The sequence below is a fragment of the Magnolia sinica genome, chromosome 4 (assembly GCF_029962835.1).
Source record: "Magnolia sinica isolate HGM2019 chromosome 4, MsV1, whole genome shotgun sequence".
NCBI lineage: Eukaryota > Viridiplantae > Streptophyta > Magnoliopsida > Magnoliales > Magnoliaceae > Magnolia > Magnolia sinica.
In genome coordinates this window covers 115,462,330-115,483,340 of record NC_080576.1, presented here as the reverse complement: position 1 = coordinate 115,483,340, position 21,011 = coordinate 115,462,330, and the positions used below count along the sequence as shown (strand labels likewise).

General features: G+C 40.2%; 1 protein-coding gene across 1 annotated transcript; it reads right to left on the bottom strand.

The window, feature by feature from the left end:
* Positions 1-1,525: 1,525 nt before the first annotated feature.
* Positions 1,526-20,811, bottom strand: LOC131243987 (anthranilate synthase alpha subunit 2, chloroplastic-like). Its single transcript, XM_058243648.1, has 11 exons — positions 20,541-20,811; positions 20,230-20,417; positions 18,886-19,075; positions 15,079-15,230; positions 13,671-13,786; positions 13,307-13,553; positions 12,766-12,822; positions 10,624-10,776; positions 4,729-4,809; positions 3,158-3,244; positions 1,526-2,043 (listed from the first exon to the last, which is right to left on the bottom strand). The coding sequence occupies exons 1-11, from the start codon at positions 20,737-20,739 to the stop codon at positions 1,717-1,719; spliced, it is 1,797 nt and encodes a 598-aa protein (XP_058099631.1). The 5' UTR covers positions 20,740-20,811; the 3' UTR covers positions 1,526-1,716.
* Between the last annotated feature and the right edge of the window lie 200 nt (positions 20,812-21,011).

The following is a 21,011-nucleotide window of genomic DNA, read 5'->3' as shown; positions in this document are numbered from 1 at the left end:
TTACCCACAAGAAATGGATCAATTCCTATTAAATTACTGTGCGAGTACACTAGTCTCGTAGGTATAGGACTGGTATGCATGACAACAGATCATGAAAACATCAAGCCCCATCACGATCAACGGATCATCCAGCACAACAAAGATCAATCCCTTTCAAAGATTGACTATTTTTATTTTTTATTTTTTATTTTATTATTATTTTTATTTGCTTACGGTGGGCCATGCACAGAACGTTTGGTGGAGCCGTGGAACTGATACAAGTCCTTAAAAAACAAGGGTACCACATAGTGCTCATAACAGGCTGCCTTGACTTCCTCATAGCACCATTGGCACGGGATCTAGGAGCAGGTAATCACGTGACACAAGTCAAGTGGGTTGAGCTGCTAACGAAGTTGTTTTAATGATGGTGTTGTTGATTGCTATGTAGATTTCGTGTACGCTAGCGAGCTGGTGGAAGAAGGGGGCAGGTTCACGGGCGAAGTGAGAGGAGCCGGCGCAACCCACTCCCAGAAGGCGCAATGCGTGCTAAGTTACGCTAGAGCACACGAACTCTGCTTGTCCAGTAGCTTAGCCTTTGGTGACTGCATTGCCGACCTATGCATGCTTGAGACCGTACATGCTCTTGAACTTACATCAGTAACATTTCACACACTCATGCCATGCGTGCAGGCCTTTTTATCAAAGCCATGCATCTAGAATCTTGGGCAAGAGGCTATCCTCCCTGACCAACCTCTACCAAGATTTCTTTTACAAGCCCGTTTTGGGTGAGTGGTTCCATGACTCAGACCGCCCGGATGCAAGCGGTCCAAATCAACTCAGTCTCGGTCAGACCCAGTCGGGTTTGGCTGAGTTGGGCATATTTACCCCCAACTTGGGCTAGTTGGGACTCGACTCGAGACAGTTGGACACAGCGACTAAACCCCAACTCGGTTGAGTCAAGCATATTTACCTCGAGTGGGCTCGACTCAAGACCTGAGTCTAAAATCATTGGTCATGACTCAATCCCATCCATGCATAATGAATTCATATGCTCCATCTGGTGGACACCATCAATCTTTCCAGTTGAATGTGAGCAAACGGCTAGTTTTGTTTCAACCCATTCGTTTGAAATGGGAATGCCACCAAGCAGACGGCCAGATGGACATAAATCTAACTTGACCATTCACTCTAGTGGCCACCAGATGGATCAATGGTCCAGTTCATCCAACATATAGTGATGTGGAACTGCTGGAGCCTTTACAAGTAACAACTCCATTCTTCTTTCATCATCTTCAAACAGCTCCATTGAGAACTGCTGCTTATGTAGGTTGGTAGCCCCCATGCGGTGAACCCTGACAGACGGTTGAAAAGCGTTGCCGCATCCAGAGGGTGGCCCATCATCGAATGGAAGCTTAAAAGAGGAACTGAACCCTTCAATTTTGGCTGGTTATCTTCCATCTTCAGTAAGCCTGAAATTTCCACGGCAAAAGAAGCTACATATGCATGATGCATGGTCATTCAAGATCATCTATTAGAAGAAGCCAAGTAAAAGAAAATTCCAAATGTATATGAATCAAATGAAAGAAAATTATATTGAATTGATTCTCTCTGTCCTTTCATATTATCCCATTGTTATTTTCTATTATATTCATTATCATCTCAAATTGTCCATCCGTGATTGTAATCTGTGATCAACTGGGCGAGAAATGCAACCGGCGGAAAAAAAAATAGCCGGCATCAACATTTCTCAACGAACGTTGACTCTGCAAGATCGATAGCAAGGGCAAGAGCGGCTGCCTTGTTCTCACATTCTCTCTGTTCTTTATCAGGATCACTATCAGCCACAATGCCAGCTCCGGCCTGAAGGTGGGCCACCCATTCCTGGCGTTTATTTATATCCTTGTAGGAGTACATTGTATCGTAACGGGCATTGGTAGAGAAAACAATAGTCCGGAGAGTGAGCGCGATGTCCATGCTGCCAGTAAATGACACACCCCCGAGCCCACCGCTGTATGGTCCTCGCCTATTGGTTTCCAACTGGTCTATCAGTTCCATTGCTTTCACCTGATTTCCATACAACATTAGGACGGGAAGCGTGGTAAAGTAGAGCATGAGCATTGGAAGGCAAGAGTATTGGAATTATGTGTTGATGGACAGAACTTTGGAATGGAACGTTATGGATCATTTGGATGCCTGTAAATGGTTTCCAGTAGTATAAATCATTTACAGCCAGTCCTGTTCGGCTTTAAGCTACAAATGATTTACAGGTAAATGATTGTCTGCGTTTGGACAGCCTGTAAATTGTTGAAGTCCTGTAAATGGAGAAACAATCTTTCCATTTATAGCCGTTGGGCTGTAAATGGAGAGCCTGTAAATGAAATCCGAACATTTTTCCTGTAAATGAGGTGGGGGTAAATGTTGTAAATCATTTATAGGGAAAAAAGGCCATCCAAACACAGAGTGTAAATGATTTACTCATTTACAACTTGGCCCATTTATGGGCATCCAAATGACCCCTACAAGCATGCAACTGGTTATCCAGTGGCTTTGAGTTACAAATGCAGTACTATTCTACAGGGGTTTTACAAAAGACAGAGATGATGTTAGACTCAATTAGTGCCATTTTAGTTCATTCCAGCATTCCATGCAGGCAAACTCACTTTTCTTTCATCTAGACCATTCACTCTAGATGGATAATGCTGGGAAGAAGAATCTCCACCATCTGACAGACCTAACCATCCATTATTGTTCTAAAATTGTATTGTTGGAAATAAAGGAAAATGTCTACTGATTTAGACATTGGAGATTTTCAGCTCTCAGAAATCCACAGGGGTAGCCTATTAGACAAACAATCTGTATCACTGAAAGGTGGGGCCACTCCTGAACAAAATGCTGGTCCAAGAAAAAATGATCCTAGCCATCAGTTCTCCCGTTAAATCCATTGGCATCATGACCAGACATTAGATGGCCACTGTTCATATGGATAGGATTATCCATTCAATTTGATTTTTAGACCCCACTAGATAAATGACCTGGATTCACCTTACCAGTTACCACATATTATTTGGCAACAAACATCACCTCTTGATCCAGCGTGCCAATATCTAAGCCTCTAGAAGACTAGAACTAAAAACAATCTATCAATGGAGAGAAGTGGAATAGAGCATGTGGACTGAACCTTTGGTGCTCCACTCACTGTTCCAACGGGCAACGCAGCTCGTAGAGCATCCCAGCTTGTTAAATGATCCAACAACTCCCCTGTAACCTGCAACCGGAAAAAAAAAAAAAAGACTTGAATTTTCTACCAGGTTTTGAGCCAATAGCTACCAAACAGTACACATCCAACGTCAAAAGCTTCAATGGCATATCATAAGGTATTTGAATTGGAGCTTGTTTGCTCACTCATGATAAAAGCTATGGGAATGAAACTTTCCAGAATCTAATAGAAGATATAAGCTAAAATAAAAGGGTTGGAGCCCTTAGCTCAATGGTAGACAGGGTGAGTTTCAACATTGAGGTCTCAGGTCTGACGCTAGTTAGCTATCCACACACACACACACAAATTTTTTTTTTTAAAAATGTAATGTTTAGCCTTGTTTCTGGGTGAAACACATCCTCCATTTCTTGAGGATTATATTACACGCCAGCATATTTTTGCAGTATACACAGGTTTTAAATTTGATGAGTGGGCAGACCATTGATCTGTTTTCTCCTACTGTGGATGGTCTATACCTCAAAACTTTCCTTGATTGGACAATCTTAACCTTCATATCTCTGGCTATGGGTCGATAGTTAGGAAGAGAAATATGACAATGGCCATTTAACTGAAGAAAGGTCTAATATTGGTCGCTGGGATCTTTCAATCTGGGAAATTTTAGGGGCATTCTCCAACCACAGTGGGACTCAAACGACCAATGGTCTGGATTACCAGACTATGAGTCCCACTTGTCAGAATTAAAAACCTATGTCCGTTGTACAAAGATGCAGACCACATATCATATAATTCCTCTTTCTTGAGATAAATGTGTTAAGATGTGTTACAGGTGTTGGGGTGTTTAAAGTATCCCAAGGGAAAAGGCCTGTGCTACTGACAAAATGTTGCTGAGATGAGAACAGGACCTACTGGTTCCTATCTCAGTCATGATTTGAGGCAGAAGAAGGTTGGGAAGCATTATCCCACTTCAAGCTATGAAAATCCAAGTGTACTCCAATTATCAGGAAACTAATATCTTAATGCACAATTAGAGTGTCCTTGGCCTTGGCAAATGAAGAGTTTGCTGATGATCCCAATTCCTTATATTTGTCGTCCATGTTTAAGTGATCCAGACTTGCTCTGATGGCCCCAACTGTAGATGGAGGATGCCCTACAAATCTCAATCAGATTGGAAGATCCAAACCCTTGATCTATGGCTTACAAAAGATGCTTAGGAAAAAAAAAAGTATATCAATAGTCCCCATTCAATAGAGAAAAGGAAAAAGACCCAACCCAAGCACTAGGAACTTCCAACCCACTAAATGCTCTGGCAAATCCCCCACTGCAGTGGGTTCATCAAATCAATAGTTTGGACCCTATAATTCCTCTCTTAAAAGTAGAGATCAGCGGATCATTGACCAATTCCTATCGTATTAGCCAATATGTATCAAGATTTCAAGTGGCTGATACAACACATAGAAGTAATATGTAATGCTTTGGATCTTTGTGTTAAGTTCTATTTTCCATCCATTTATGACTGAATAAAAAGACCTCACCGTGGAGCTGATGTGCATGACGTGGGAGTATCGTTCAACATTCATCAGCTTCTCCACTTTAACAGAACCGGACTTTGAGACCTGCATCAATAGCCTGTTTAAATACGAGCTTGTGTAGATCCAATCCATTATTCTTTACGAAATGATACCCAACTAAATAAGATATTCAATGAGAATTAAGAAACCAAGATAAGAACTGCAATTACAGAGAGAGAGGGGGGGATTCGTGAGTGCACTGAAATTTTAGGGGACACTGCAGCTGCTGGTTCATGCAATCTTCGCAAGAGTTCTCCTTGCTTCTGATTTAGGTATTTCCTATGTACATTACTGCAAAAAATCTTGCCGGCTTTGTTTGAAGTAGTGAAGCATCTGGCAATCATATAGATGCTCCTACTAGCTTTTATGGATCTTTAATCATGGGATGTAAATCAGCTCTAGGCTTGGTAAAACACAACAGGAAAAAAAAAAATTTAAAAATCATGGAGTTATTATGACTCCAGCTATCAAAATTATTAGGAATCTTTTAAATTTTGAATTCAGAAATAAAAGGTTTCCTATTAAATTCAAAATATAAAAGGTTTCCTTTTAATTTTGAATTTCGTCTTTGCACATATCCCATATGAAGGCACTCAAGAAGGCAAATTCACAAGGAAAATGGAAGATAATCCTTTCAGGCAGAGTCTGAATCAATCTATTGCCCCTTTGCTAGTAATAAACTTATATATGCAAAATCTTATACAGGTTCTTCTTTAATTCTTTCTGTGGGGTATAATGCTGAGGGTTAAATATTGCATAATAGACCCCAGTTATTACCTGATTTTACGAGCATGATACCGTTTTACGCCTTACTTTAATCGTGTTTGTGATGTGAGGTGTATTTAGGAGCTTGGACTGGAAAAGGGTACTAAAAGCATGGATTTAACGCTTATAAATCACCAAGGCAAGGGACGGACCCTAGGGGACCAAGATCGAAGAAATTACATGCCAGAAATCCGAGAAAATCAAGTAATTGAAGTCCAAGAGGCCTGAAAATCATCCAGAATGCAAGATCATAGGGTTCCTACTATCCGTTCAGCTCAAAACTTTATATATGGCCTGAGGACAATAAATTAACCATACACATCAAATTTCAACCATTGTATCCTTGTGGAAGTGGCCCAACGTACAGATCATCCCATAAATCTCTGATTTGGGGCCACCTGATATCTGGATATACTTCAATTTTGGTTTCAACCTCTTAAACAAGGTTGCAAAACAGATGGATGGAGCAGATTTCTCATTAACATCACAGTGGACCCCACCTTGTGTGGAGTGTGCATAATGCGCATGTGCACCAGCTATGCACTGTAACTCCAAGACGATCAAACCGCCTTGGACCCACCCCTCTTTCAAAAAACAGCAATTGTCGTTTTCGTTGTTGCAACAGCGATCGGACGACGTTTGCTTGAGGAACGTTGTGGGCCACCATCAGGTCCCACACGGACAATTCAAGCCGTCTATCATGAAGATGAGCTCTTTAATCGTGTTTGTGATGCAAGGTGTATTTAGGAGCTTGGACTAGAAAAAGGTACTAAAAGCATGAATTTAACGCTCATAAATCACTAAGGCAAGGGATGGACCCCAGGGGACCGAGATTAAAGAAATTACAAGACAAAAATCTGAGAAAATCAAGCTACTCGCGTTAAACGGGCCCAAAAATCGTCCAGAATGCAAGATAATAGGGTTCCCACCATCCGTTGGGCTCAAAACTTCATACATGGCCTGAGGACCACAAATTAACCATAAATGTCAAATTTCAGCCCTCGGATCCTTGTGGAAGTGGCCCAACGATTAGATCATCTCATAAATCATCAATTTGGGGCCCACCTGATACCTAGATATGCTTCAATTCAAGTCTCAACCCTTTAAATTAATTGAGAAAACGGATGGACGGAACGAATTTTCCTCAATACATCACCGTGGGCCCTACTGGAAAGTGCATGCGTACGGTGCATGAGCACAGCCGCCATGCACCGAAATAACTAAATCGGTTAGCGAGCGCTGACCCAACTTAGTTTCTAATTCGAATTCTACTGTCTCGCCGCATGATCTCTATGGGCCACCATATGGACTCATCAGCTCAATCCGATCCGTCCATTCGATGATTACGAGGGTCCTTACCAAGATCTGGTGGTTCTTGGTATGAAGAATGCTAGCAAGAGGGTGTAAAATGTGCTGGACTGCAGAACTTATAAATCACCAAGGCAAGGGACGGACCCTAGGGGACCAAGATCGAAGAAATTACATGCCAGAAATCCGAGAAAATCAAGTAATTGAAGTCCAAGAGGCCTGAAAATCATCCAGAATGCAAGATCACAGGGTTCCCACCATCTGTTCGACTCAAAACTTCATATATGGCCTAGGGAACCTAAACTAACAGTACACGTCGAATTTCAGCCATTGGATCCCTATGGAAGTGGCCCAACGGACAGATCAACCCATAAACCGTCAATTTTGGGCCCACTTGATCTCTAGATATGCTTCAAACTTGGGCTTGACCCCTTAAATTAGCTAGAAGAACAGATGGATGGAGCAGATTTCTCATTAACATCACAGTGGACCCCACCTTGTGTGGAGTGTGCATAATGCGCATGTGCACCAGCTATGCACTGTAACTCCAAGACGATCAAACCGCCTTGGACCCACCCCTCTTTCAAAAAACAGCAATTGTCGTTTTCGTTGTTGCAACAGCGATCGGACGACGTTCGCTTGAGGAACGTTGTGGGCCACCATCAGGTCCCACACGGACAATTCAAGCCGTCTATCATCGTGTTTGTGATGCAAGGTGTATTTAGGAGCCTGGACTAGAAAAGGGTACTAAAGGCATGGATTTAATGCTCAAGAAGTGCCAAGGCAAGGGATGGACCCAGGGGACCGAGATTGAAGAAATTACATGCCAGAAATCTGAGAAAATCAGGCTACTCATTAAACGGGCCCAAAAATCGTCAACAATGCAAGATCACAGGGTTCCCACCATCCGTTTAGTTCGAAACTTGATATCTGGCCTGAGGACCATAAATTAATCATACATGTCGAATTTCATCTATTGGATCCTTGTGAAAGTGGGACAACGATTAGATCATCTCATAAATCATCAATTTGGGGCCCACCTGATACCTAGATATGCTTCAATTCAAGTCTCAACCCTTTAAATTAATTGAGAAAACGGATGGATGGAACGAATTTCTCATTAACATCACAGTGGACCCCACCTTGTGTGGAGTGTGCATAATGCGCATGTGCACCAGCTATGCACTGTAACTCCAAGACGATCAAACCGCCTTGGACCCACCCCTCTTTCAAAAAACAGCAATTGTCGTTTTCGTTGTTGCAACAGCGATCGGACGACGTTTGCTTGAGGAAGCCGTCTATCATGAAGATGAGCTCGAGCAGGTCAAAACCAAGTTGACCATGTGCAACCGTGCACACGCACATGCCCGCTACAACGGTCACACAGATGGGCTACGGTGGGATGACTTGCAACCAGCATAGATCGACCGCATCAACGACAATCCAAATTGTCCATTTTCAATCGAAATTGCACCACAAAGTTGATGGATGGTGTGGATCTCTCAACTGATACCGATCATGTGCCCCACCAAGCATCAGCTCAAGAGCCCTTTTGCAGGCCCTGTTGGGCACGTCTACGAGAACCAACCATTGTAAGCCAGTTCTACAATCGAGGTGATGGTCCGGATTGTACGGATCTACGATCCGAACCATCCAAAAACTTCCCAAAGTGGGACCGACCAGAGCCAAGAAGCCTAAATGGCTCAGATCTTGCACTTGGAGTTTCCTTTAGCCGAAAATCCCATTCAGAAGCAATCTGCTGCATTTCCTTTCGCTGCGAAAGGTGTTGCGGACGGTGCTACGTAAAGAGATCGCTTCCACCGACTCAAACAATCTCTCTATGCACCGATTCCACCACTTTAGCCACCAACTACAACACATATATAAAGGAGAGGAGAAGAGAAGGAAGATCATTCAAGCATTGGATGTCTGGAAGAAAGAGAGAGAGAGAGAGAGAGAGAGAGAGAGAGAGTTTAGAGTTTTTCTGGTTTTATCTGTTTTCTTATGAGTTTTGTTGAGAGTGCTAGCCTAGTCATGTCAGGCTAAACCCCTTAGCTAAGGCTAAGAGGTGAAGCTTGTGGTGTGATGGGAAGGATTCTATGGTCTTGATTCATGTTATGAACTAATTTGATTATAGTTTGATTAATAGGAATGCTTTCAGTTTTTATGGTTTATTGTGACTGAAATTATAATAGATCTGCGATGGCTTTGAGTATTTCCTTTTCATTATTTTGATTGTGAAGTTAGGAAGGCCTGTTGTTCACCATTGCCCCTTGGATATGGTTGGATGATGGAATCCTTCCTAACATTCATACATCTTTCAAATTGGTTATGGATTGATTTAATTCTGTTGTTTACTTTGTCTCATGGGCATGGTTTTGTGATGGAATCGACTCTAATTCACATACATTTCATCTCTTTGAAAACTAGATCAAAGGAAGTCCAGATTGAGTTTTAGTGATATATCTTCCAACTGGATGAAGATGGGACTCGAAGTCTAGTTAAGTTCATGAATCAAGCGTAAATCTCCTGGATCTCTACAAGTGGATCCTCTGAATCCCTAGTTTCCCACCTTTGAATTCTACAAGTTTTAGTTTAAATAGTTCACCATTATTCCTCTACATCCTCCTGATTTAGATTTCATCTTCGCCTAGTTCTAGTTCAAGTTATTTTCAGATTATGTACAAGGTTCAGTCCCTGCGGATTCGACCTCGGTCTTACCGAGATTATTACTACATCACAACCCTGTAATTGGGGTGTGAACATATAACTGTTTCTTTTTCTTTTCTGGATAGTATCAGATTAGGCACCTAGCTCCTAATAGCTTGGATAAGGCTATGATGATGATGACAACTTGTCAGGTTAAGCAAGGCCAAGAGATGTTACAACTAGAAATTGCAGGCCAAAACAGCATAATCAAGCTACGAAACCATAATGCGAGTACATGACTATGGGACTAATTCGTGAATCCAAAACTCAAGCAATGAAACGTCGAGGTTTTGCACCACTGAGGAATATTCCCAAGAAGCTTGAATTTTCAAAAATTTCATCTCTCATTTTATTGTTCATGACAATGTTTTCTGAACCATTTATGTGCTCTTCAGGCCAGAAATTTATGTGAATCTCATATTTTATTTTTATCGTTAATGCATCTGTCCATATACATATATCCATATATCCACACAGTTATTAACAGTGAAAACATGAAAAGAATAAGATAACTGTCCAAAGCATTATCATAATCAAAGTGAGGTCAAATTCCATGAGATCACATCAACTACATTTATTAAACATCATAGCCTTTGTGAGGGTTTCTGTTACATGCAAAAAGAGGACAGAAACGTGAACTATGAACTGAGTAAAACTATAATATGAAGCCATAAAAAATCTATTTGCTTCTTGAAATGGAGATCTAGGCCAACGAGAATTTATGATTAAACAAGCATAATCTTAAAATTAAAGCGTAAATTCCACTTTATACAGAGGGTAAATTTTAGAGGCTCCCTTCTCAATAATACATTACTGGATATCAGTGCTGCATGAATAAAACAGAGAGGAATTTCACAATAAACCATGTGTATGCATGCATGACCTACAGTTTAATGGAATTTATGGCCCTTGATAGAGTGGAATGGAAGAAAAAGATGAATGTAGCCGACCTCAATTAGTTGGGAAAAGGCTTAGATGTTGATGATGATGAATAAAAACACTGACTTGAAATGAAAAAAATATGTAATTGTTTGCATTTGTCCAGAAAAGGAAAGAAAAAGAAGAAGAAAAAAAAACCTTTCCAACATCATTACGCCCCAAATCCACCAACATTATGTGTTCCGCACATTCCTTCTCATCGTTTAATAGCTGTTTTTCTAATAACTCATCCTCCTCGATTGTAATGCCTCTCCTAACCGTCCCCGCTAATGGACGGTTAGTTATCTTCTTCTGTCAACACAAAGAAAAGATGGTTAGTTATCTGCTTCTGTCAACAAAAGAAAAAAAAAAAAAAAAAAAAATAGAACAAAGGAGAGGTCACAATTGGAGCTGAAAAGGATTGCCATGAATGTTGATTATGGTGAAAGACAAAAAGGAAATGTGACGACAGTAAATGTGGAGATTCGGGAATAGTTTTCCAATTGTTTTACTTTTTTGGGAAAACAGAATATAAATTCATTGAATCATCCGAGTTAAATGTGGAGATTCAGGAGATAATTTTCCAATCATTTTACATTTTGGGCGCATAGAATATCAAACTGAATCCTCTGATTTACTGGAAACTGGTAAAAGTGGGCACTCTTTTAATACAATCAGTTCTTGCATTGGTTGGAGAAGATTTTTGGTCAATTGCTCATCCATTGGAATCACACCAGGTGGAATCTATACAATATATAACGAGATTAGCTTTGATAGTTTTGCCCTCTCAAATTGTTTTCCTAGGGCAGAGAACTTTGAACATTAAAAGGACATGACTAGACATTTTAAATAAAGTCGGGATTATTTTGGGAACTGAAAAGTATAGCTGCCATGTGTCAAACGGTTCAGATCTCACCTGCAATAGCCTATAAACAGCTTCGATTTTTCCAACCTTTCTTTCTTTTATGCGAGTAGCCCGCTCTCCTCTTCTTTGGGGGTAACCCACTTTGACAGTACTACTGGAGAGCCATGCAACAAAAGCTGTATGCGGCCCACCATGCTGACTGTATCAAATCCACTCAGTATATCTATGTACGTTGCCTCATGGTAGAACTTTGGCCCAAAAACAAGGCAATCAAAACTCAAGTGGACCACATCATCAGAGAAATGTGGATGGGTCTCCCACCGTTGAAAGCATTCCTCTCTCTCTCTGTGAACTGTGTAGCTGCACACTTTTCCTCCGTGTCTCTCTCCTTTGTGACGCAGGGATGAACGTGATGAGGATAACTACTCCGAATCCACGGAGCTTCTCTGGACTCCTCACAGAGACTTCTCGAATCCACGAGGAAAGAAAGCAGAAAATAGAAATAAATTCTAAGAAATTCGAAATTGATTAATTGATGAATAAAAACGAGTTCACAACCCTTTAAATAGGGGTACCAAGCAATGGGAAAGAAATTAGAATCAAACTACAACTCAAACTCCTAGAATCCGTGACTTACTATAAATAGTAAACTTACTATTTATAGACGGTCGTGATGTCTACTAGTGCGAAAGGTTTTCGGTCAAAAATAGTAAGTGTCCTATTTGGATTCTCCAAACCGTTCTCTTAATTATTCTAAGCTCTTTTCATGTTGGGCACAACTCCTAAAGCCCGACGGATGAAGAGTTATAATCAAACTAAAACTTACTATTTATAGTAAAAATGAAATTAAAACAGGGAAACGACCGTCGATCCAGGGGTTTTTCACAATTCTGGGCTACGCAACCTGGCGTAGCGGGGTTGGTTGGCTTCAGTAGGTCGTTCAACCCCAAAATCATATATTTTACGTCAGATAACTCATTCCGGGTTGCAAGATACGCCCGATTTAAGGTTCGATGGTCTGGATCACTTCTGTTGTCAACCGGGCCTTTTCTGATCCATCTTGGCCATGTAACTGTCCACGACCCGCTCTCTCCTTTTTACTCTCCCCTACTCTCCCTCCACATGCATTACACATGCCATAATCCTAGCATGTTGAGGGACCCCAATAAAGATATTTCTAATCAGTATATGTTTTCTGAAGTACCCAAATGTGTCTTCAACTACCAGGGGAGGAAATAGATCAGCAGAGAAGATGAGTAGACTTCCCAACAATGTTGGAAGAATATATGCAAGATTTATTCATTCAATAAAGCTGAAAGTCTCATATGGAAAGAAGTGCAATCAAGAACCATTTTCAGTTGCAACAAGTTCCAAGTCAGTTAAGACTAATTGAAGCACCTCAATTACCCTGTTACAAAGCAATGCTCTCAGTTTACCTTCTTTACGCGAGTTAGAATTTCAGGGCTTGAAGCCACCAGAATACATCCTCTTGCCTGATAAAAGAGAAGCATAAAATCATATCAGAAAAGCCAGATCACCAAAAATACCTATAAGAGCATGCAGTAAGTTACTACAAAGAGAAAAACTTTGATACTCTGGCAGCATGATGGATGATACGCAGCCACTTAAGAATTACTAACAAATTGCATACTTGGAATACAACTAATTCAAATTAAACTGTCCAAATCATGGGCCTCAGTTTAGATGTACCATTGTCCGTGACCCAAATATTACACTTAATTTATCATCTTACTATCTGATTGTTGGATATTAGTTGGGTGGTTAAAAATGAAAAATATCCAATGGTCATAAACTTATTTATTGGACGGATATTTATTTATCATCTTATATTAATATGAGTTAAGGTACACTGCATGTACAATGCCTGAGTGCCTGCGCATCAAGCGTTGTATGCAGTCTGAGTATCATGTAACTCCTCAACTCAAAATTATGAAAAGTTGAAGAAAGTAGAGACACCTGTAAATAAGTCATGTATGGACTTGGATTCACAACTCTTAATGCTCTATAAACTTCAAACGGGTCAGCAAATGTTCGCCGCTCAAAACGTTGGCTCAACACAATCTGGAAAATATCTCCTGCCATGATATGTTCTTTTGCCTCCATAACAGCCTTCTTGTATGCTTCACTTGTCATGGAGGGCTTCTTTAATGAAGGACTAAAATGGCGAGTATGTAATTTCACAGAACCTGTAGTTAGCCTCGGGCTAACAAATTGAAAATATATAAAAAATGATGTACATACAGCAACCAATGAGTCAACTTGGAAAAATCTTAAATTGTAATTACACGAAAGGAAGTCATGGAGAGAAATGACTACTCACGGGTCTACATTTAGTACCCTCGATACTAAAGCGTCCAACCGTTTCTTTCCATCGTCATATGCCTTCTCAACTGAGGAGTACCGATCTAGCCGCACCCAATGAATTACATAAGCTTTCTGAGGGTAAACATTAAACAAAACAATCTCATTAGATTAACCAAAAGCTTAATTCCCTATTGAGGATCAAGTCAATTATAAAAGCTGTTGGCTAAATGGGTAAGTAGCAGTAAATAAAAAGAGGCGTGCTGTGCTACGATGACGTGGCAATTCAGGGAATCGGTGGCTCATGTATATGGTGATTGGTACCATTGATTTGGTTGGCCACCATGTGCAAGGTCATAGCACAAAAACCTCGCCACTGGCAATCCATGGCCTGAGATGGGATGGTAAACACAAAAAGAAAATTAAAGCGATGGTCCACATTCAACCAGCAAAACTCTCAATCTGATGATCACAGTGTCTAATCACTACAATTGCAGCTCATGGGCCATCCTTGTAGCAGCTTGCCAAATCAACAGTCCCAATCGCCATACGTGTTGCCATGTGCATGATTGGGACAGGACTTACATAGAACTCAAATAAAGTATTAGGAAGGACTTCATTTCCCATGTGTATATTGGGAAATACTTGATTCCTTTGTATATTTTCCTCCTTTGTTTATAATTTATTAGGGTAGAATCAGATTTCGTATTTATTGTATTATTTCATATTTGGGTCATTGCTCATGTATAAATTCAGGACCCACGCTTAATGAAATACAAGCAAGCAATTTTCCAATATTCCAATTACTTTTATCCATTTTTCTAGAATTTATAATCAAGCATGTCATTATAGCATTTCTTATTAGCATAATGGGTAAACATATTGTCAGCATCTTTCCATTTAAGAACAAAAAAAAATTAGAACCATATGGTTAGATGTGCGCAGTTTATGGATAAGCAATGCTAGAAACAGGTGATTTTATTTTGAGTTTATAATCACATGCGAAATAATCACAGTTTGGGTTCCAGTCATTGCCCCAATGGTAGACTCTGAGGAGTTTCAACACGAGGTCTTGGGTTCGAAACCCATAGGTGGTGAAATCCCACTACGGCATGCATCGGTGTGTGGCGGGTGCGCGTGTTTAAAAATAATAATAATAATAATAATCACATGCAGAATGGGGATAGAAGCTCTTTCCCTGCTTTGCAATCTGATCATCCATGATTAACGTGCATGGTACTGGAACTTGTATGTTTGTTTCTTAATTACAAGATCAAATACGGTTGGCGAGTCAAAATCAAGATATTAAAAAATGGTTACGTACGGGTAAGGGTGAGGCCATAATGGTCATTATGGAAAAAATGGCCTATAACGGCGGCTATGGCCACCATTATCATTACTGAATATGTTGGTAATAATAAGAGTACCTTCTCCACATGATCAAAAACTATGACATCATCATATAGTCCTAAATGGATGTCCGGGAGGTTTCTATCATCCATGGGAGCACTTGAAAACGGCAGCTTTCTCTTCTCAACGTATCGCACAGTATCATATGAAAAAAAGCCCACCCATCCACCTGCAGAGATTTCCCAATAACTCTTTATTGATTTGGATTGCAATCTAAGTAATTGATATGAATAGAAATATCTTTCTAGGAAAATAATAAGGTAATCTTTATGGAGAAAGTTAAGGTCATCAAAATAGATGTATGGGTAGATCAGGCCTATAATCTTTCAACTGGATAATGACTTTGCACTATAATCTTTGCAATGAATCATCTGCAATTTATCATGAGGAATTATAAATTCTACGCCCGAGCCCGAGGGATGGACCATGCCCTGAAGTTCTGATGGGCCCAATGGTAGATGGACCATGCCCTGAAGTTCTAGACATGGATTGCCTGTGAAAGGCTTTCGCTAGAAGATCCTGTGCTGGGAAGCTAGGTGGTGCCCTTTGTGATGTTTGTGAGAAATTTACCTTGTGCATCTATTTTTCCAGCTTATTTAGAACATGAGACTAGAAATGAGGCATATCTAAAACTCAAGTGGGCCACTCGAGGAAACAGTGGGGATTGAGTGACCACCGATGAAACATTCATATGACCACAAAAGTCTTGTATCAGGCTAGGTTTTTTGTGTTTTCAGTTAATCCTGATGAGAATAACGTTATAAACAGTTTAGATGGCATATAAACATCAAGGTGGACCCAGGAAGTTTTGAACGGCTTTTTCCTCTCGTGTGTCCCACTTGAGTTTTGGATCTAACTCATTTTTTGTCTCATGTCCTAAAATGAGCTAGCAAAATGGATAGATGGGGTAAATTTCTCACAAACATCACGAAGGGCCCCACCAAGCTTCCTAGTGCAAGAACTTCCCCGAAGTTTTCCCAAATTAGAATACCCGTTGAAGGAATGTTGATTTATTTTCTCTTAGGGCCTGATTGAATTCAGTGAAATAGTGGGAAGGAAACATGGTTTCTCAAGAAACCCTCTTTCTCGTGTTTGTAAACATCGTAATTATAAGAAAGGAAGGGAAACCAATTTCATACTAAGCTAATTTTTTCTAAAAATCAGCCTTTCATTTTCTCAGCCAGACCCTTCAAAAAGGGCGTTTCCTTTCCCATGTTTTCTCATTGCTAAAACTTTGTTAGACATGATTGCCTACTAAATTGCTTCACTACTATTGGCGTTCTATAGGCCCCACCATGATGTATGTATTTTATCCACAATGACCATCCATTTTTTTCAATATCATTTTAGGGCATGAGCCCAAAAACGAGGCCAATCCATGTCTCATGTGGACCCCGTCACAGGAAAGAAGTGATGATTGAACGACCACAATTAACAACTTCCTGAGGCCCACTGTAATGTGTATTTTCCATCCAACCTCTTCATAAGGTTACACAGACCTAGTGTTTCAAATAGCGCCCGTAGCATAGCAATAGTGTACGCTACGTAGCGTGGCTGTAGTGCTACGTAGCATCCTAAATAGCATAAATCCCCTGTAGCGTGCGTTACATGGGTTGTAGCGTACACTATAACTACGTAGCGCGTAGCGTACGCTACAATGTATTTTTTTACTATTTTATTTTGTTATTACTTTTTCATTTTTAATTTTTTTTGGTATCTAATGTTGAGGAATGCAACACTTGTATGGTACTGATTCTTTAAACCTATGTGATTTTTTATTTATTTTCATAATTTTGACTTATGGTTTCAATTAGACATTATTAATTAAAGTGGTTTGCCGAGAAAATTGTTGATGTGATAATTATTTGATTTAGCTTATATATATGGATTGGCTTTTGATAAATGATAACTAATAAATCATTTGAACATGCTTATAATTGATAAAACGAATAATCTTGTAGGCATTTTATATTTTTCTTTTCATTTTTTCCAATATTTATTATATTTGTCCTATTTTTAAATGAAAAAAATAGAAGTATCATGTAGCTTACGCTACATGCTACATATTTACACTACACGCTATGGAGAGCTGAGCGCCACACATCACGCTACCACTGTTTAAAACACGAATAATCTTTTAGGCATTTTATATTTTTCTTTTCATTTTTTTCCAATATTTATTATATTTGTCCTATTTTTAAATTAAAAAATAGAAGTATCGTGTAGCTTACGCTACATGCTACGTATTTACACCACACACTATGGAGAGCTGAGCGCCACGCATCACGCTACCACTATTGAAAACACTGCATAGACCTAATGAAGGGAAACACAAATATCAACTTATCCAATACTTTTGTAGCTACCAAGAAGTTTTTATTGGTAAGCGTTCAGTCACCACCATTTCCTATGGTGTGGTCCACCTGAGATTTGGATATGCATCATTTTTGGGCTCGTGCCACAAAATGATCTGAAAAAATGGATGGATGACGTGGATAATCAGTGTCAGTAGGCCAATCCACTTGTCCGCTGAAAAGAAATCTTTGATACTTTGGCCAAGTATATTAGACGATACACATTTATTTAGAACTTGAATGCAAGAAATATAGTAATTGTAAATAAATTGTACAAATTATTATTTCCAGTTTAGACTTATTATGAACCTAGTATTACCTTTATTAATACATCTTCCTAATGGATTGGTGAAAATCTATTGGATTTGGATGGTTAAAAACAAAAAATATTCAATGATCTTATTTCGACAGATAAGTGTCCACGAATTAAATGTTAGAATTATTCAGTGAATCTGACTTTCACACTGTGACTTGGAGACAATGGCTTCCACAGTCTAGTCAGCTTAATTTAAGCTAATGAGCTCAATGCACACAATTTATAAGTTCCCGCATTTCAAGCCCCGATAAGAGTATGAAATAACTCACGTTCCAAGTCACCATCCAATTTATTTTTTCAGAGATAGGGGCTGGATGACTTTCTTAAACTGAGTTTCACATGGCACCACCATGTTCTCTATGTCAAATCCACTCAGTCCATCAAGATCGTCCCTCAGGGACAAAAAAAGAAAAAGAATAAAAAAAATCAGCCCAAAGCACAACTTACATGGGCCACACCATACGAAACCGTGGGGAAGGGATGAACATAGGTTTGGATGTCTAGCATGTTCCATCTAACCAGTTCACCAGATGCCCCTCGGAGGAATACTATCATGCTAGAAAGGAAATATTAATAGATAATTCCATGCATCCCACCTATAAACACATAGGCAACACCCGATACCAAAAGAATTTCTCAAGAGAATTTTATTATGTGAAATATATGATTTGAAAACAAACCTCAATTTTCTTGAGAAATGTTATTGATAAACAAATATGAGAAACAAAGTTTCCTCTCCCAAACTGTCTTGGAAACAAGGTTTCTTGGAAAATACAATTTTCTTGTGCTTCACAAATCCAAACAGACCCTTAAGCATCTATTACAGGTCAGGAATCAAAATGTTAGTCTTGTTATCATCAGGGATATCTTTTTCAGGGTTAGATCAATTGATAGTTGGGTGCATCATCTATCAGCCTGGATCATTGAACCAACGGCCCAAATTGCACGAGCATGGGTATATTACATGTCCTTGGGGCATGTTATCACATCATTCTTTTCTCTTCAGATAGGATTCAAATGGAATCCAAAGCAATTCAACGTATTATAATGACACTCCTAACAACATTAAAAAAAATATCATTGTATTGCAGTGACACCAATGGCATCAGAAAAATTAAAATGAAATAAAACATCCAAGGCTCTGTTTTCCTCACCACAAAAAGCATCTGGAAGTTCATCAACGAGTTGGGGACTCCAATCTTGCATGATTCTTCTTGGAATCACCATCGGATCCTCAGCAAACTCTTCCTTCCTCACCCCTTCTTCGTGATCCATGATCGTCACAAAATTCTCCTTTGCTACGATTTCCATGGTCGGCTGAGCTCCAACTACACTGTACCGTCCCTAACAGAAATAACTGAAAAATAAACTACAGAGGAGATGAAAACACAAAATTCAAAGAGCTGGCAATTCATATGTAACAGGAAAAGGTTCCTTGATCGGACGGCTGGATTTTTCTTTTTATTTTATCAATGTGATTATGGGTCCATCTCCACCTTTGCTGTATGGAAAGCTTGACTCGCCAATCTCAAGCCCCTTTGATTGGTATTGAGCTGTCTCTCGATCTTATGGTTGATGGTTTATGATTTCTGAGGCTGATTATTGGATAGTTAGGACTTTCGGACTCTTGAACAGTGGGGTCCACTGATATTATTCAGATGAATGAAAGGCGGACCCCACGTTCACAAATACGAACGCGGATTTCCTGGGAAAGCCTTTCACGTGAAGTTCGTGCGCTGGGATGCTAGGGGGGGCCCACCGTCATGTTTGTGACAAATCACCCTGTAGGTCCGTTTTTATAGTTCATTTTTGGAAATGCGACGAATAGTGGGCGGATCCAAAACTCAAGTGGGCCACACAAGAGGGAAATTTAGGGATTTAAATGACTACCGTTGAAACCTTCTTAGACTCCACCCTTGATGTCTATATGCGATCCAAACCGTTTATAAGGTCATTACCGCTGGGATGAAGAGAAAACACAAAAAACTTAGCCTGATACAAAACTCTTGTGGCCATATGAATGTTTCAACGCTAGTCATTGACTCCACACTGTTTCCTCTCATGTGGTCCACCTGAGTTTTCGATCCACCTCATTTTTTCGTCTCACCTCCTAAAATGATCTCTCAAAACAGATGGACGGGTTGGATTTCTCACAAACATATCAGTGGGCCCCACCTAGCATCCCAGCACACAGGAACGTCCTGGAAAGCCGTAGGAAATCTGCGTCCCAAAAATACTGGCACAGACGGAAAAAAAAAAAAAAAAAGGGTAATTCAAATTCACATTGTAGAACCCATCAGAATTAAACCCACCCCCCCCCCCCCCCCCCCAAAAAAAAAAAAAAAAAAAAAATTTGTATCCACTGTGGGACCCAGCATATGAATAGTTTGGAAAAGCTAACCCGTCCATTATACAGGCAGAGCATTGTAGATTTCTGAAAATTCAAAAATGCTGAAGAAGAAACTGAGAGAGAGAAACAGAGAGACTGTAGCTCTTACAACATGCGACACTCGGAAACCCGGCTCGACAGATTCGAACAAAAAGCTCGGTGACTCTCGATCTTCTTCTTTCATCAAGCAACGGTATGCCAGCACCGGTGTCAGGTGATCGGAGAATATGCATTGGTAGAGCGGCACGAGATTCCCGTTCTTTGAAGCTTCGGCGAATTTCACCGCATCCTCCAACTCTAGAAACCGACATGAAACAAAGAGAATCAGATCATTAGAAAATCGATTTTTTCCAAATTATGTTTTCTTCCCGCAGAAAGAGAGAGAGAGAGAGAGAGAGAGAGAGAGAGAGAGGAGAATACCAAGTGAAGTAGTGGAGATAGCAGAGGATTTGAATGCGCTCGCGGAGAAGCGGGGGGAGATAGCAGAGGATTTGAATGCGCGCGCGGAGAAGCGGGGGAAACTTATGGTAGAGCTCCTACTAACGGCATTAACGGAAACCGTCGGGAGTAGACGGAGATTTGATGGAGATAGACGGCATGTAAGGGAGAGGCTTTCCATCTTCTTCTTCTTCTTCTTCCTCTGAGCTGAGTTTCAGTGTTTGGTTTTCGCTCGCTTTTTCGCAGATTTAAATGAAATGAATGAAGGTCTTGCCAGTCGGTTGGTGAGTAAATGGTCTGTCAGGACAAATGGCCCGTCAAGACTACGCTGATAGTTTACCACCATCCACCCGAAGTCATTCCACTCCGTCCATTTTTATGAATCGAGATTATCCTGATCTTTGCATGCTTGCCGTCCAATTTTTGAAACAAGAATAAAATGATCATCCGTCC